General features: G+C 40.6%; 1 protein-coding gene across 2 annotated transcripts in view; it reads right to left on the minus strand.

Annotated features, from left to right (window-relative positions):
* The window catches only part of CRTAM (cytotoxic and regulatory T cell molecule), a 37,931-nt gene that overhangs the window by 2,279 nt on the left and 17,531 nt on the right, over positions 1 to 18,121 (minus strand). The window contains exons 6-10 of one of the 2 annotated variants that reach the window (XR_013334850.1): positions 16,498 to 16,578; positions 14,393 to 14,476; positions 12,488 to 12,634; positions 10,334 to 10,420; positions 7,914 to 8,638 (exon numbers count right to left, since the gene is read on the minus strand). Coding sequence is in view for 1 of the 2 variants with exons in the window: in XM_077763068.1 (XP_077619194.1) it covers positions 8,511 to 8,638; positions 10,334 to 10,420; positions 12,488 to 12,634; positions 14,393 to 14,476; positions 16,498 to 16,578 (527 nt within the window). In the remaining variant the exon portion in view is untranslated. Of the gene's footprint in view, positions 1 to 7,787; positions 8,639 to 10,333; positions 10,421 to 12,487; positions 12,635 to 14,392; positions 14,477 to 16,497; positions 16,579 to 18,121 lie in introns of those variants that run through there. The other variant, XM_077763068.1, reaches the window with a different exon arrangement.

An 18,121-nucleotide genomic window follows, 5' to 3' on the forward strand; every position in this document is an offset into this window, starting at 1 on the left:
GGACTTGAACTCACGAACCCGAGCTGTGAGACCATGACTTGAGAGGAAGTCAGATGCTTAATGACTGAGCCCCCTCAGGTGTCCCATATGTCTGTGTTTTAAAGTAACCTGAACTAATTCTTCTCTGTTACATTTTTGTAAGGAAATTAATTTTTAATTTTGATTTAATTTTTAAAATGATTATCTAAGTCGTTTATGTTGTTCCAAAGTCAAAACTATAAAACCAGAGGCATTTAGAGAAGTCTAGCTTCTATCCCCATCCCTTCACTCAGTCCCCTCTTAGGTCATAGAGGTGATGATTTTTGTTGGTTTTTAGCTTAGTTATATTAAAAAATATATAATCCAATATGTACATATTTCTAACCTCTCCCCTTTCTTAGATTAATGGAATATATATCTTCTGCACTTTGCTCTTTTTTCATTCAATAATATATCCTGGAGATGACTCTGTAGGCCTATACAGTGAACTACGTAACCATTCCTTGGTATAGTTGTGTAGTACTCCACTGTCTGCCCAGTGAGCAACTTATTGATATACACTTAGGTTATTACAGATGGTGCTGCAATGAGTAGTTGCGATGTTGTGATATAGTAAGAAATATATAGGGACGCCTGGGTGGCTCAGTCAGTTAAGTGTCCTGACTCTTGATTAAGGCTTAGGTCATGATCTCACGACTCCTGTGATCAAGTCCCATGTCCTGTTGGGCTCCATGCTGACAGCTGACAACACAGAGCCTGCTTGAGAGTCTCTTTCTGCCCTTCCCCCACAGGTGCATGTGCATGTACTTGTGCACACGTGTGCTTGCTCTAAAAAACCCCTTTCAACCATATCTGGCTGATGAGGTGACTCTTGGCGGGCCCTCAGCTAGCTTCAGGATGGCAGCTGGTTGCCATAGGATCCAACCATGTGATTGGAACTTTGGGCCCTGCCTCAGGAATGGGAGGGTCTGGAGATTGAGTTAATCACCAATGGACCAATGACTTAGTCACACTCAATGGAACCTCAATAAAAACCCCTAAATGGGGGCGCCTGGGTGGCTTAGTCGGTTAAGCGTCCGACTATCGCTTAGGTCATGATCTCGCGGTTCGTGGGTTCGAGCCCCGCGTTGGGCTCTGTGCTGACTGCCAGCTCAGAGCTTGGAGCCTGTTTTAGTCTGTGACTCTCTCTCTCTCTGACCCTCCCCTGCTCACGCTCTCTCTCTCTCTCTCTCTCTCCTAGAAATAAATAAAACATTCAAAAAATTAAAAAAAAAAAACCCTAAATGATGGTGCTCAGGGAGCTTCTGGATTGGTAAATGCATCTATGTACCAGGAGAATAATTCAACCCAACTCTACCTGGACTGAAGCTTCTGTGCTTGGGAATCTGTGCTTTATAGCTGGCCAGTCAGATGTACTGGTGGCCTAGAACTTGAAATTAGCATCTGAAGTGGGGGACAGTATTATGAGACTGAGCCCTTAATCTATGGGTCTGTGCTAACTCCAGGTAGTGTCAGAATTGAATTGAATTGAAGGATACCCAGTTAGCATCTAGAGAGCTGAAAAGTTGGTTAATGTGGAGGGAAAAAAAAGCCACACAATTTGTTACCTGAAGTCTTGTGAGTGAAAAAACAGTTCAGAACAGCCCTGTGCATGTTTCATATGATACTTTTGCCATTTACCTTTGGGTTTAATTCCTAAAAGTGGGATTATTGGATTGAAAAGTAAGTACTAATGTAATTTTGCTAGATGTCAACACACTCCCCTTCATAGAGGCTCTATTATTTTACATTCCCACCAGCAACATAAGAGAGAGCTTGTTTCTCTACAACCTGACCAACAAGCATGCTGTGAAATGCCTGAATATTTGCTGGTATAATAGATAAGAAAGAGTAATTCAGTAATGTTTTAATTTTGCATTTCCCTTATGTAAGTGTGCTTTTTTATATGTTTAAGAACAATTTGCCCTTTTTTCCTGTCTTTTTTTTAGAATGGTACTTTTTTCTTTTTTTTAAATTGAAGTATAATGAACACACCATGTTATATTAGTTTCAGCTGTATAATATAATGATTCTGCAATTCTCTTTATTTGTAGGGACTTAACCCTTTGTGATATAATTTACAAATATTTTTTTCCACTTTGTCATTTGTTATTTACATTTTTTTGGCCACAAAAAGCCATGTATTAAATTTATAGAGTCAAATTTATCAATCTTTTACGCCCCTCCCCCCCCCATTAGTTCCAGATTTTGAGTCCCTTTGGGGAACTTTATAACACTTGCAGGCTATGAAATGATCAACCGATGTTTTCTTCTAGTATTTCTGTGGCTTTATTTTGTACATTTCAATCTTGCATCCATTTGGATTTTATTTCTGGTCGATGGTGTGAGCAATACTTCTAATTTTACCTTTTTCTGTTTGGATGCCCAGTTAGTAAAGTGTTTATCTTTTCCTATCGATTCAAGATACTGCCTTTATTGCATATAATATTTTTATTTGATAGTCAATATGAAAACACATTCCTGTAATTGCTACTGTTTCATAATGAGATGAGGTGACCAAGTTCATGTAAATGAGGTGACTTCAGTACCAGTGAGTCTTTCTGTGAGCCTGCCTTCAGTAGCAGTCCCTCTGTGCTCTGTTAGCTTTGAAGTTAAAATTCTGCATGTTCAGTCACTGGGTGTTCTCAGGAAGGAAACCCAGACTCTGTGGTATCCATGCTATTGTCTCAAACTCATAGAAGGAGAAAGCAATCTAAAGTAGAGGAGAGGGGTGCCTGGGCCCCTCAGGCGGTCAAGCATTCGACTCTTGATTCTGGCTCAGGTCATGATCTCACTGTTCATGAGTTTGAACCCTGAGTCAGGCTCCACACTGACTGCAGGGCCTGCCTGGGATTCTCTCTCTTTGACCCTTTCCCACTCCCTCTCTCTCTCAGAAATAAAGAAATACACTTAAAAAAAACAAAAGCAGAGGAGAAAAGTACTGACATTTGTTGTGTATTTATTACTAACTAATATTGGGCTAGACACTCTGCCTATATTATCTTATCTCATTTCATCCTTACACTAATCCAGTGTGCAGAGAATTGTTATCCCCACTTTACAGATGAGGAAATTGAAGATACAAGAGGTTATTCGTGACCAAAACCAAGTAACCACCATTTGGGAATAAGGAATTAGAGCAAAGCAAAAGAGGGAGAACATTTTCTCATGTTAAAGAGGAATATTTATTTATTTTATGTTTGTCTCCAGTAAATGGGGTAATTCAATAAAAAAAAAACAAAACAAAAAAAAAACTTTGGTCTGGATAACTGAGCCTTAGTCTTCCTCAAACCACATTGGAAATCACAGAGATCAGTATTTTTCTAAAGAGATACCATTTTTATTTCACAAGCTAGGACCTAATTCAAAAGAGATGTTCCATGTTAATTAAAAATTGTGACCCATTGTTTCATGGGATTGCAGAAGACCTGGCAGAATTTTCTTTTTCTTTCTTTCTTTTTTTTTTTTTAATGCCTATACAGGGTAGTCTCACAAAGTTAAATCTCTCTACAGTCAGGCAAGATCTCTCTTCCCGCCTTTTTAGATAAACTGTGAGACATTTGGGAAAAATATGTTTTTGCTGCCTTACTTCTGGTTTGCCTCCATCTAAAAATCAGACGCAGAGCAGAAAAGGTAGGAAAAAAATTAACATATGCACCAGGTCTAGAGTAATGATCTGTGATGACAGATTTGCTCATGAATGCATCACAGGAAGGAAAAGGGCTCTCTCTTAGAAGGTGTAACATTGTAAAAATAGAACTACATCTCATCTAGATCAAAACCCCATTATAAATATAGCAAATTACCATGACCTCAGCCAGAGGAAGTAACAAGAGATTATGTTGTTAAGTTAAATTAGTGGACTCGTGAATGATTGGCAGTTCAAACCACCTTTTTCATCTGCAGGGAGCCTCACTACTTGATGTGTGCTCAGAATGTTGGGTAGTATAATTTTGCTCTCTGTTAGGTTCACCTAATGATGCTGCAAATGATGCTTGGAGCCAGAAAATTTGGTTTGAGTTGGTGTTGTTGGGGTTTTTTTTTTTTTTTGAGTCATTTTTGAGAAAGTAATATAAGCATCCTTTTGACTTAGCTCCCCAAAAGTAAGATGAAAAAGGAGCATTAAATGGAAATCTCAATTGTTCTTTAGCTCCATCTCCCAGTGAGCAAGAAGATGGGAGCACGAAATGCTGTCTTGGTCATTTAAGTTACATGTAAGCAGAGAAAGAGGGAGCCAGGATATCAAGATTCTAATCCCAGCTGTCTTATTAAGCAGTTGTGTGATCTTTGGTGACTGAGGAAAGCTTTCTGGGCCTCAGTTTCCTCATCTGTCACATAAAAGAACTGCTCTATCTCAGTGTTTCCCAATTTGGGTTAGTTACACTAATGTTTCATGAAATAACTGTTTTGTCATTCAAAAGATGCTCCATTTTGGGCTGAGAGTAATTTAAAATCCAGTTCACCTGGCTTACATAATAGCATGGGGCTCTTTATCTCACTCAATGAGAAGTTCTTAAATATTTAGCAGCTAATCAAAATCATCAAAGAGCCCATGTCAATTTGTTTCTTTTCTTTGGCTTCCTCACCACATCGGCTCAGCTTCCTTGATGGGCTCACAATGGCTGTAGCCATTCCACGCATCACTCACAGTTAAGACATTTGGGGGGAAAGAAGATGCTTTCATTCTGAGTGTGTCTTTTTATCATTAAGAAACAGCTTTCCCAGAAGCCTGCTAGGTGCTTCCAGATATGTCCCAGTGGCCAGCATTGTTTTATGTATCCAAGTACAAACTGACCACCAAGAAAGGGAATGGGACCGTGACTGGTTCAGACCAATCATAATTTCTCTTTTTGCCTGGGGATGAGTTTCACCTACTCACATAATGTGGGGTGGATACTGGGATAAGATCACAGACATTGGTAAAGAGGAAGACTTTGGCAAAAAGTCACTCAGTAGGCAACCATCATGAATTGCTCTAGATGGTTAAGTTTGAGCTTTGCTGGGTTCAATAAAGCTTAAGAGATTGCTTCCTGAGAAGGCTTGTCAGAGCCTTTGCTATGCTAATAGGTATCACCTCTATGGGGGAAATAGCATTCAGCATTTTTAAAAAGTTTTTTTTTTGAGAGAAAGAACACATGCGCACATGTGTGTGAGCAGGGGAGGGGCAGAGAGGGAGAGGGAGAGAGGATTCCAAGCAGGTGTCACACTGTCAACGCAGAGCCCAACGTGGGGCTCGAACTAACAAGCTTTGAGATCATGACCTGAGCTGAAACCAAGAGTTGGATGCCTTTAAAAAAATTTTTTTTTCTTAATGTTTATTCATTTTTGAGAGACACAGAGAGAAAGAATGTGAGTGGGGGAAGGGCAGAGAGAGAGGGGGAAACACAGAATCTGAAGCAGGCTCCAGGCGCTGAGCTGTCAACGCAGAGCCTGATGTGGGGCTCGAACCCATGAACTGTGAGTTTATGACCTGAGCTGAAGTTGGATGCTTAACTGACTGAGCCACCCAGGTGCCCGCAAGAGTTGGATGCTTAATCAACTGAGCCAACCCAGCGCCCCATGTTCAGCATTTTTCAAACTTATTTGAGCCCAGAAATCTTTCATTTTCCTGTCTTCCCTCTGCTATTTGCCAAATCTCCATTGAGAAACTTCCCTTGAGCTAGGCACTGTACAGATTGGATGCTCTTTGTCCACAGAATGTGTTTGGCTTTTGTGCAGGGGTATTGTTGTACCCCAGGTAGGACTAGAAGACTCACAAAGTCCCTCTGCTTCCAGAATATAGTATTTAAAATATTCCTAATTCAGCTTTAATGATAGTATATCTTCTTTAGCTATGTTTTGGAAAATTCTGATTTATGCCACAACAGGGCACCCTCACCTACTGGAATCACTCAGGGAATTTTAAAAACATGCAAATCCCAAAGCTTTGTCTTTGGGATTGCTGAGACCAATCTTTGAGGACAAACCTGGAAGTCCCTGTCTTCTGGAATCCTCTGAGGTGATTCTGATCATTGGCTAAGACTGCTTACTTCTGCTTTGCATGGTGCTGTAATGTTGGTCCCTCAGTCCGGCCTCTTGCATAAAAGGCACTAGAGCAATAGAAACAGTCCTAGCCACTCTAGCACCAAGAGGGAATCCAGATCATGGAGGACCTGAAGGGAGCAGTCGGGGTTTCTGGGGGTTGCTCATGGCTTCTGTGGGTCTCCCAGGGTTGTCACGGGGCAGCAGATGTGACCTTTACACCAGTTGTCTTCAATTTGGTCTTGGCGACTGGAGTGGGCAGTTGTAAATAAATGCCCTTAGGCTTTTGATGTCAACTCTTTAAAACCAAAACTGTGTCTAAGTGAATCTGGGAAGTTCAAATCTATGTTGTTTCAGGGTCAACTATGTGCATACTTTCTCATATATTTCCTAGCTCTGTCTACTGAGACGATTTGAGAACAATGACACCCCAAAAATGAGTACACCTAGCCCCAGCGTTTTGGCTTCTAGATACCACTTTTCACTGAAAAGAACCAGGGATTCTTGGAGAAATGGCTCATTACGGGGCTGAGGCAGGAAAAGTTTAAGATGAGCATGGAATATTTTGTATCAGAAAGGAAGAAAGTGCTCAAATGCTGAGGATAAGAAGCACATAAAAGCCTGTTTCACAGTCTGATCACCCAGTTAGCAAGGGATTAATTTGATGGTAACATTGTAACCCAATGAATGAGATGGGATAGTAACAGAGTCTAACTCTTTCAGGAAACCTCGAGTCCATACAGATATAAATAAATGAGCACCTTGGAAGTGAATGAGGAATAGGTTATCTACATGTTTTTAAAGCATCTCTGCACCAAATATTAGTTCACAAGGGAGGAAAGAGTAACTTTGCAGTGGGGAGGTTTGGCAGACACCACCTTAATCAAGTGATCAAAGTAAACATGATCAATACAGGGGTGAATAAAATGCAGAGAGATAAAACCTCACTTTTGTGACAGTCCTCGCAAAGTTTTATAACCTGAATCTAATCATGAAGAAACAATCAGACAAAGGCCAGCTGAGGGACAATTTAGAAAATAGCCCGCAATCTTCAGAAATATCCCAAAACGTCACAAATGTGTAGGAAAGATTGAGGAACTGTTCCAAACTTGAATGAGACTAAAATGAAACAAGTGATTCTCCACTGGATCCTCTAGACCCTCTAGACAATTGGAAAGACTTGAGCCTGAAGATTGTTAGTAGAAATCTATCAGTGTTAATTTCCTGATTTTATCAGTTACCTTGTGGTAAAGTGTTGGGGGGGGGCGGTGGCAGGCAGCAGGTCAACAGACTCTCTCAAATGGTTCAGAAAGAAAAATGCTCTGTTTTATTTTTACACCTTTCAGTAATTTTATGATTATTAAAAAAATTTTTTTCAGGGCTCCTGTATGGTTCAGTTGGTAGAGCATTTGAGCCCCACATTGGGTGTACAGATTACTTCATTTTTCTTTTTTTATCAAGAAAAAAAATCACATCTGTAGCAAATTGCAAACTCATAATATGAGTGTGTGTGATAGGGCGGGGGGATATTATTTTAGAATTAGTCTATTCAGGTCCAAATATGCAAAATGTCATAAGTGAATGTGAGTTTGCTGTATCTTAAACTGATGGGGGAGGGGAGGGCGGGAAGACATGTCCCTTTCACATGTTAAAATAAAAGGAGGAAGTACAATTTGCACTACAACCACTAGAAACACCTGTATTCAGCTTTTTATTAAATACTTTTTGTAAAGCATTAATTAGGTCATAGTAAGTTAAACTCACTGTTTTCTTTTATACATGTTTTTGTAATGAAGTGTCCTGGTGAAAACTTTGCCAGATCAGCCCTTGTGATTTAGCAAGAAAACCTTAGAAAATCGAATCTTTGGGCCTACCTTGAACTAAAGCTTGTGTTTTGAGGCATGAACCCATCTGTGCTCACCAGTCAATGCCCATTCACATTCTCCCAGATACTGTATGTACTGGTTACATCTTCTTAAAGTCCTTGAAAGTAAGCTTCTAGGATTAGAGATCTTCTTTAGGTCCTTTTCATCCCAAAGTTTTATTTGGAGGTCAGAGGGAAAGATTAAAAAAAATTTTTTTGTAAGTAGTACTGCTAGAGCCCAGCATCTAAAAAGTCCTCTTCCCTTCATGGTAAGATGCTGGCTGGCCAAGTCAACCTTGATCTCCAAAGTTTAGGAGCCTCTTCCTTCTCTGAAGTAGTGTCAGGCATAATAGGTTATTTTTCTTTTCTTTTCTTTTCCTTTCTTTTCTTTTCTCTTTTCTTTAATTTGAACTATGAAGCTTTGTGTCCATGGACTGGTCCTCATTTCACAGCCCTGAATCCAGGGCAACGTGCGATGGGAGGCTACCATGCTGCATTGCACTCAAAGTATATTTTTCTTGTGACAGTAATTATGCTCCTTCCCATAGGCTGCTCCACTGTGAGGGTGTGGCTGCCCCGAAATCAGTATTTTCTCCTGCAGAGAACATTACACAATGCTCTCTGGTATATGAGGCCCTCCTTTCAATTTCGAACTCCGTTCGTCTTCCTTTTTCTTTGTTTTCGCTTCAGTGTACAACTGTGTGATGTAGTTTACGTATCTCTTAGAGTGGAAAGCTGAAAGAAAAACAGGCCAAAGATGAAAATTCGTTTTGAACAGCATCGTCCCCATTTGGTTGAGACACCTTGATTGCATCTGGTCTTTTTAGGTCCGTGTGTTAATGTCTTAAAAATCAGATCTGAAATTGACTGATGCCTCTCCTATAAACAGTCTAAATGCATTGTTGTAGTCTGATTTTTAAAAAGTCTTCTTACCTAAACAGTATACTAACAAACCCAATATATAGACATTTCTGCTATAAAAACCTGAAACAAAAAACCCACATTGCATTTAGTAAATTTTATACTGAAAGTAAGAGGGCTTCTGGGAAATGTAGGTTTGAGGCAGACCACTGAGAGCCCCTTAACCATACACAGAGGCTGGAGATGGCTCCAGAGGATGCCTTTTAGGTGAGTAAAAACAGCGAGGTTGAAATGTTGGGTTTGAAGGAGCCAAGGGAAGGAGGATGGAAGTGGAGGTTGGAGCCCAGGAGAAAGTACTACCTCCCACCTTTGTGACAAGCCCCTGTGGATGGACCTTTCTGGGGGAGGAGCCCTGAATGAAAGTACACAGTTTATACTTTCTTAAAGTTGAGACGCAAAGGCTTTCTGCTTGTTCAGCAGCTGAGCCCAGGGCTTTTCTTTTCCTGCTAAAAGTTACAATTCGACACCCATTCTTCTGGTTCCCCTCACTTAGGAAAGTTGGCATAGGACACAATCCAACTACCACATCATACCAACATCATCCTCCTACCTGCCAGTCGAGTAGACAGACACTGATGTTAGAGAAACACACACAATACAACAGACTGTCTGCACCTTGCCATGCCTCCCCCTCCCGCCCCCAGTTCTCAGTCTGCCCTCTTGTTCCCCTCTCCCAGCTAGTAAGTGATTCTTTCCACTTCACACCCTCCTGGGTCAAAGCAAAAAAAGGCAGAGGTGTTGTGAAAGACCAGCTTCCTACAAAAACCTCAATAAAACCAGTAGAAACTAGAGCAAAGCTCTTCTGCCTGTCTTACAACTTTTGGCAGGTGGAGCAAGTTAATTTGCATGGAGGAGACAAAATGGTTGGAAGGTATAAGATTCTTTACTGTAGGGCTGGTTGCTGTCTACTGGATTTTTGTTAAGAACACATGCACACGCACACACATGCACACACACACACACACACAATCTCCTTTTAGACTCTTCCTTTCACTTTTGAAACACATTTTGCTTGAGAAACTGCAATGAAGTCCTCCAGAAGAAGACCCCAAACATTTCTGCTTGAATCAGTTAAGCCTTGTGTTCATTTATTCAATACAAATTTATCAAACAGTCCATTCGCATCAGGCCGCATGTTAGAATCTTAGGACATGCTGAGATAAACCCAGCTACTCACCACCTGGAGGACCATGGTAGCTAAATCAACAGACCAAAAATGACCAGATGGTGTGGGAAGCGCTGGATTGTTAAGGTGTATGTGAACTACCCTGCAGCACAAGAGGGACTTACACCCCAGGGGTGTGGCTGGGTCTGACAGTCAGGACTCAGAGATAGCTTCCCAAAGGAACTTAATGGTCACTACTTTTCAGTGTTTGAAGATGCACTTCTCTTCTACAAGATGATTTAGGTGACTTTCTAAAAATCAGACTTGGATTTTTACCCACCTCCTTAAAGACAACACATTAATGAAGCTCATTTTTCAAATCCTAGGTCATATAGTTGACTTACTTTGGCCATTTTTCTCTTGGGATGATGTTTCTTCATTATTTGACCTCGATTTGTAACTTTCTAGAGTGTGTTCTGAAATTTCATTTTCTGCAACAAAAGAAAACCATGTTATTCGTTTCTGGTGCCACAGACGTCACCTGTACGTAGAAATGTATGCTTGAAGAAGATGGTCTTTTTATCTACATGATAGTGGCCTTGCCATGTCCCCTCCCATATATCATGCCCTCATTCATTTAGAGAATTGTTTTCGTTCTTTGCTAGGATTCCTGCAGGCACTGTGCTAGGCAGTGTAAGAGATGCAGAGATCAAATGACCACAGATTAGAATCAAGCATTATCCTTTGAGATGGAACAATTCCAGGAGGCCTTAAAGAACTTGGGGTGGGAGTGGTGAAGCATTAACGGGAGAGTTTGCAACTGTATGATGGCACATGCCTATTGCTCAGGTCCAGGTGAAAACCCAGACTTTGTCTCTAGGTCTAATTACAATGAATGTTGGTCCAGCTGAATATATAGAGAGAGTGACCTCAAACCAGGAGAAGTTGTACTTTTAAGAGGGTGAGAGCCATTCACCCTCTTGCCCTGGGATGTAATGAGTTCTCTGCTACTGGAGATGTTAGAGCCAAATGTAGCTAAATGAACATGAGCAAGCAACATCATAATGCAAATCACACATGTAATTTTATAAATTTATAGTGGCCATGCTGAAAAAGCAAAAAGAAGCAGGTAAAATTAATAATTATTAATAATTTATATTTACCTAGTAGATCTGATATATTATTATTAGACATATTTGTGTGCTCGTGTGTGTTGAGTTTTCTTTTTTTAAAACTGTTTTTTAATGTTTATTTATTTTTGAAAGGAAGAGAGATAGAGTGTGAGCAAGCAAGGGGTAGAGAGAGAGGGAGACATAGAATCCAAAGCAGGCTCCAGGCTCTGGGCTGTCAGCAGGGAGCCGGATGCAGAGCTCAAACTCACAAACTGCAAGATCATGACCTGAGCTGAAGTCGGATGCTTAAACCACTGAGCCACCCAGGTGCCTCTCTGTTGAGTTTTCAAAGTTGAGTATATATTTTATCCATCCAGCACATCTCAAAAGCAACTGGCAGCATTTCAAGTGCTCAATAACCATGTTGTGTCTATTCTGTTGGGTAACACAGGTCTAAATAATCACTCAGAATTAAAGAGGGGATTTCATCTTGGTACACATTTATAGAAGGAATTGAGTAGATAGTTATTCTGGATAACTTCTAAGGTCCCTTCCAGCCCCGGTACGTGTTGAATCTATGCATCTTAATAGGTATCTTCCATGCTAGCTGAATTATATATACAACAATAGTATAGTATTATATATGTATATATTTTATTCCATTGATAACTTTTAAATCAGAATGCTTAGGAAAAATTACTAACATATAATGCTTGAGGGAGGCTGACTGCATTATTAAAAAGTAAGAACACAACTGGGGCACCTGAGTGGCTCAGTCAGTTAAGCATCTGACTTCGGCTCAGGCCATGATCTCATGGTTCGTGGGTTCAAGGGCTGCGTCAGGCTCTGTGCTGACAAGCTGGGAGCCTGGAGCTTACTTCAGATTCTGTGTCTCCCTCTCTCTCTCTGCCCCTCCCCCACTTGTGTGCGTGTGTGTGTGTACGTGCGTGCGCGCTCTCTCTCTCTCTCAAATAAACAACACAAATAAGAACACAGCCAAAACAGTATATATTCAATCTCTGATTGACCATCCCTAGAAAATGAACTTGTGAGCAGGGACCTGGTGTTTCTTGTTGACAGAGGTATCCCCAGTACCCGGAACTGTGCCTGGCACATAATAGGTACTCAGTGAATGATTTTTGAAGGAATGAATGAGTTTTCCACTTGGTATCCTTTTGTGAACAGAAGCTTTTATAATGTAATGTCAATTCCTGGAGCTACTCTAATTTGTCTTGGTTATACACTCTTTGATTAGAGCCCCTGAAGATTCACATCCTGTGTTTACTACAAAACAAGGGCTGATTTGCATGACAACACTTACCAAACAGATTGTGAAGCATCTAACAGAAAAGCTTTAAGTTGGCAGAATTTCCTTTTGTCTAGCCAGTTGTTTCAGCATCTTGTACCCCCCGCCCTGCGCCCCCCATCAGGTCCCCTGCCCCTCACCTTTTTTCCATACCACATGTGCTTTCCGAAGCTTCATTATGAAGAGCTGGACGATGATGAAGAGTATGAAGATGAGGAAGGACACAAGGGTGAGCAGCAGAATGCCATTTTTCCTCCTTATCACCCCCACATACTGAAGATTTGCTTCTATAAGGAAAATGAAAGGAATCAAGCTCAAGGTTGGTTTGTTTTTGTCACTGAGGAATTTGCAGGATACTTCCCAAATGTCTATAGGCTGATAGGCAACTCAGATAAAAAGAGAACTTTACCCTGAAGGGAAAGCGATATTATTTATTCTCCAAAAACAAGCCAATAGGTATACAAACAAAGCAATTCTGTGAGGTGATTTGAAAAATGCTCATACGTTGCATAGATAGCGAAGCTGTGATTTTTCATTTCTAGAGAGCACATGCAAGAATACTGACTTCAGTTATAGTCAGGGGATGTAGTGAGCTGTAAGGAATGATTTTTTTTTTTTTTAAGCAAAGTGTAGTTAAGCAGCAAGAGAGGCTCTTAAAGAGTTTGAAAAGCTATGCAAATAAAATGAAAATTCATGAATGTTGGCTTGGGTAACAGTGGTCCTCCAGGAAGGCATTCGGAAATAAATGAGGTGAGGTCTTTAAGATCTTTTTAAACCTCACCTTCTGATTCTGTGGGCTCTAGTTTTGCCCAAATGTCCTGCCCCTTCCTAACCAACAAGCAATTAGGGAGCATTGGCTAGGTGTAGAGCTGCTTGGAGCTCATTAGACACAATCTTTGTGCTTTAGGGCATAGTTCTCTCTCTATAGAAACAAATTAATAAAACAGAAGTCAGATATCTATCCCCAATTCTGGGTCCATGTGTGTTAACATCGTAAGGGGTTCAGGAATTCAGAGACAGAGTGGTCCTTGAGTTGGTCAGGAAAGTTGTCAGAGAAGACCTTGGCGTTGAAGGAAGGGTAAGGAGAGGGAAGATGAGCCCTTTCCTTTCTTCAGGGGCCATTCAGGTCAGTGAGGGCAGAGCAATCAAAATGGGATGATGTTTTCAGAGAAAAATGTGTGTTCTTATCGGGACTTTAGAGTCAGGCCTGCAGAGGGGAATGGTGGAGTGCGCGTTATGGGAGGTGTGAGGCTCCTCTTCGCATCATAGACAGTGGAGCCGAGGGGCCTTCCAAACACAGGTGTGAAGAATGCAGAGGGATGTTTTGATAATAGAGTCCTAAAAAGGACCACAGCTCCAGTGAGTTACAGGACTTTGTGCAGGAGATGAGGAGAGTCTGGACCAGGGAGGTGACAGTGATAGGAGACAAAATTCTGGAAGGGAAGACTCAGAAGTTCTTGGAGACGGACTGATTTTATATGTGTTTGTGTGTGTCCACAACCCAGGAGTCAAGGATGACACCAAGGTTTGGGGCTTGTGTGATGGTCTGGACAAGATGATTTTATGGGAAAAGACGGTGTTCAGTTTTTAGTGATGTTGAGTTTCAGGAGATGGGAGAAAATCTATCAACAGATACGTAGGAGATGAAATGAAATAGGGATTCATTCTCAAGAGAATGTTCTGGAAAGATAGGGAAATCTTCTGCCTAGTGCCAATACGAACAATTTTGGGGATGGATAAACCCTTTAAGGATTAAGGGAAGAATCAAGGATGGAGAAGTAAAGTCAGAACTATATCCACATATAAGAAGCCAGAGGAGGAAAGGAAGTTAGCTAATGGACACAGAGAAAGACGGATTAGCAAAGAGTGACAGGACCAGGCAGAGTATGTTGAGGAAACCAGGGAGGCACTAAGTCAAGGAACAAGGGAGTGATTAACAAATAAAAAGATTAAGAAAAATAGGGACAGAAAAAGGCCATTAGATTTATTGGCTCAGAGGTTAAAATATCAAGTGTTTATCCTAAATGCTGTGGGGGGACACTTACCAGTGGTCAAGTCAGGATCTTGAGTGGTTTGGTCTTTCTCTTCCTTGTCAATCTCTGTGGTATTAGAACCTTCCACCACTGCAACTAAATCGAAAGAAATTAAGACATGATATATACATATAACTATGATTATATATGGATACATATCTACATATATATACATAGTAACCCCCAAACAGCAAAGCATCTTTGAGAACAAAATTAAGTGGTCCAACTTAAAAACCAAACCAAACAACCAAACAAACAAACAAAAACCAAGACCGTATCTAACTACTGACTTCTTCCAATAATAGTTGCAAAGGGCCAGGCTCATGTTGCCTTATTTTTTTAAAGATCAATGTTTCCTGAACGCTAAGTGTGCGCTAAGCTGGAATCGGAGCATTTGGTCTGTTTCTCACTGCAGCTCTGAACAGAGGCTCAGAGAAGTTAAGGAAATTGTCTCAAGTCATGCAGCAAAGAAGTGACAGAAATTCAGAATGCAATCCTGAATTTCAGAATGCAAAATTTAAATCATTATTGTATACTTCCCTCCTGAACCAGGCTTGTTAGTAAGCAGGACTTTAGAAAGGTACAAGATAACAAGAGAACACCGATGGATGACATCCCAAGCTTTAAGGAAAGACAACCTAACAGCCTGAAAAGCAATGATTTTTATGTTGAATAGGCTCCCTTGTCGTTCAAACCCATGCTGGCCTCTCCCGCTTAGAAGCGGGATGTGATGTTTTTGCTAGGTGAGAGAAGTCAAAAGATACAGGATCCCTTTTTCTGATTTTGTTGCTCACCCTCCGTATTCCCGCCTCTCCGCCTTTGCCGCCCCCCCACTCCACCCCCGCACCTAGCCTCTTGCTTTTTTAGCCCACAGTACAGCGCCACTGTGTGGATCCCACGGGGAATGAAACCACCCATTCTACTGAAAATGGGTATTATTAACCATAATATGATCATAGGAATTGAAAGCTGAAAGGAAGTTTAGAAACCATATTAAATCTTATGTTATATCTGAAAAAGCAGAGCAGAAAATTGAGTTGTTTAGTAGCGCTGTAAGCCAATTGAAAGACAAATTGATTCTAAACACGTTTAAAAATATTGGATTATGAAAGCAAGTGGTGTGACTATTCCACTTCAGGTTATTTTCAATTCTCATTGTCCTTTGCAAACCTGTATGGCACATATTGTTTTTATCGGTGTTTGAAACCCCCCACACATTGGCTTTTTAAATATTATTCCAGATAAAATTCTTTAAAAATTCAACCTGATACTCAGAATGATGAACATACATGATAATGACATGAAAGCACTTATCCCACCAAATGAAATTATTCTAGGCACAGTATTTGAAACAGGAAGAGGACATATAGGAATTTATCCCCTTTCTGGATGAAACTGTCTTGCTCAAAACACCATAACAAATGAATGTATTCGTACATGTATTTATTCATTCATACTGCATTTTCTGAGTACCTGCTAGTGCCAGATATTATGCACCAGGTAAAATACAAAGATAAATATATGATCATTGCCCAGAGTTAACCATCCAGTAGGTTCACTGCCTAAAAAATTGGAATTATAATCCAGGCTTTTAAACTTCTGCATTTATAGTTCAATCCTGTCATCAAAAATGATCTAAGTTCTTGACAACCAAGTAACTGAGGTGTTTTCAAAGGTGATTTTGTTTGTCAGGGACCAGGGACAGCAAATCTCCAGATCCTGCTTCTTTGCCCTTTGCTGCAAACCTAGTCTTTATTTTGTGTTTGGTCTGTTCTGGATGAGAAAACAAAGGAAGGAGTCTCTCCGTAAATGAATTCAACCTTGCCCTTTACTGTAGAGGAAATTCACATGTCACTAGCGTGTGTGTGTGTGTGTGTGTGTGTGTGTGTGTGTGTGTATCAAGGAGCATGGCACTGAACTTACAAGGCATTCATGACCCTGAAGCCCATCCCGCTAAGAGGACACTCCACCGCAAAGCTGGAGCTGGTGGAAGGGGTCCTGATAGTCTTACTAAAAATTGAAAAAAAAAAAATCTTAAAATTGAGAATTGGAAAAGTGACCTTCCCAAGGAGGCATAATTTTTTTTTTCCCCTAAGTCTTAATGGGTTGACACTTACCAGTGCTAGTGGGCTGCTGAGGGACTGCAGAGGATGGAGAGCTTTTCTCCGGGGCGTCTGAAGCTGTCTCTGGATCAGTAACTAGAAAAGGGGAAAAACAGAATTCTGCAACTACGGAGAGCAGTTTTACCCACATTGCGCTCAGTACAGTAGGTTGGAGAATGTGTTTGGCTGCTACCTGCCCGTGGAGGTTTTGCAGAAACCTCAGCACTATGTATTCTGCAGCTCTTGCTCTGGTTTTTGAATCTGTACCCTGCTGGCTGCCCATCTGCTCGGCTGCCTGACTTAGAAGGACAGCATGCTGGGCTTGGAGTAGTGCGTTTGGCAATAGTAGGCTAAGGGCATTCACTGCCTTTCTCTTTGTCCATCTACCTACCTGTCCCTCTGTCTGTCTACCCATTCACCTATCTTCCTCCTTATTTATTACTTAGGTGGCCTGGGAGTCAGTCACGGATTGGGTTGAATTCCAGCGTTGTTGACTTGCTTGTGCTGCGTGAGTTTGAGCAAGGTGCCTAATCTCTTGAATGTTCAGTTTTTTCTTAGCTGTAAAATGGAAACACTAAGCATTTACCTTTGGAGGTTTATGTGTGTGTGAGAGAGAGAGAGAGAGACTGAGAGAGAATTAATGAGTTCATTCATAACAGCATGCTCAGCCAACGCTTTGCTATTTATTAAGCGTAATGCTTACTATATAATATAAAACAATGTTTAGGGATGTTTCCAGACATTCAGCTAAGCACAGATTTGACCAGCGAACAGTCCTGCAACTGGAGAGTGTATAGGAAAGGTGACTGAAATTTTATAAATATTGATACGTGACAGGTAGGTAATGTCTTTATGGGATCTGTCCGTGCTTCTCAGCTTTTTATTCAATCAGAGAATTTTGCATGGATCTGAACATTTCTTTTCTTAATCAAACCTTAAAACATCTTGGAAACTATGAAAATGCCAGAGTTGCATGCAAGAGCTCTGAGGAAAGGAAGAACTGCCACTAAGGAAACGACAGAGAAATAGCAATTTATACTGTAAGGCTAAAATGAACTCTATGACCCCAAAGATGCCAGAGAAAATTGAAAAGAGAGCTACTGACACTGAAAGGAGAGAAAAAAAGCTTGAAAGCTAGTAGGATAGGAATACTGGAGGCAAATTACCAGAAGAGCATATGGGAAATATTGGGGACGCATAGAAAAATTATCAATAACGATCAAGGTCTTCTGGAATAATGCATATGGTATTACATGAATTCAGAAAAATATATATATTTATATAAAACAGGAGATACACACACACAGGAGTTTGTACTTCCTTTGAGTTAGTCTCCCAATCAACAAGCTAGTGAACAGATTCAATTAGACTGAATGTAATTTTGATTAAATGGGTACTGGTATATTATGATTTCTCTCCCTAGTTGATTAGACTATTATAGACTTGTGCTATCCCATACAGCATACATGAGCTACACTATTTAAGTTTAAATTAATAAAAATTAATATTAAAAATTTAGTTAGTTGCACCAGCCACATTTCCGTTTTGAAAAACCCATAGCCACCACTGTGGGCTTGATAACTTCCAAATGCGAAGACTTCGATGAAATCAGTGATGATATTAATGAATGGGGTTTTGA

Source organism: Crocuta crocuta, unplaced genomic scaffold, assembly GCF_008692635.1.
Source record: "Crocuta crocuta isolate KB4526 unplaced genomic scaffold, BGI_CrCroc_1.0 scaffold316, whole genome shotgun sequence".
NCBI lineage: Eukaryota > Metazoa > Chordata > Mammalia > Carnivora > Hyaenidae > Crocuta > Crocuta crocuta.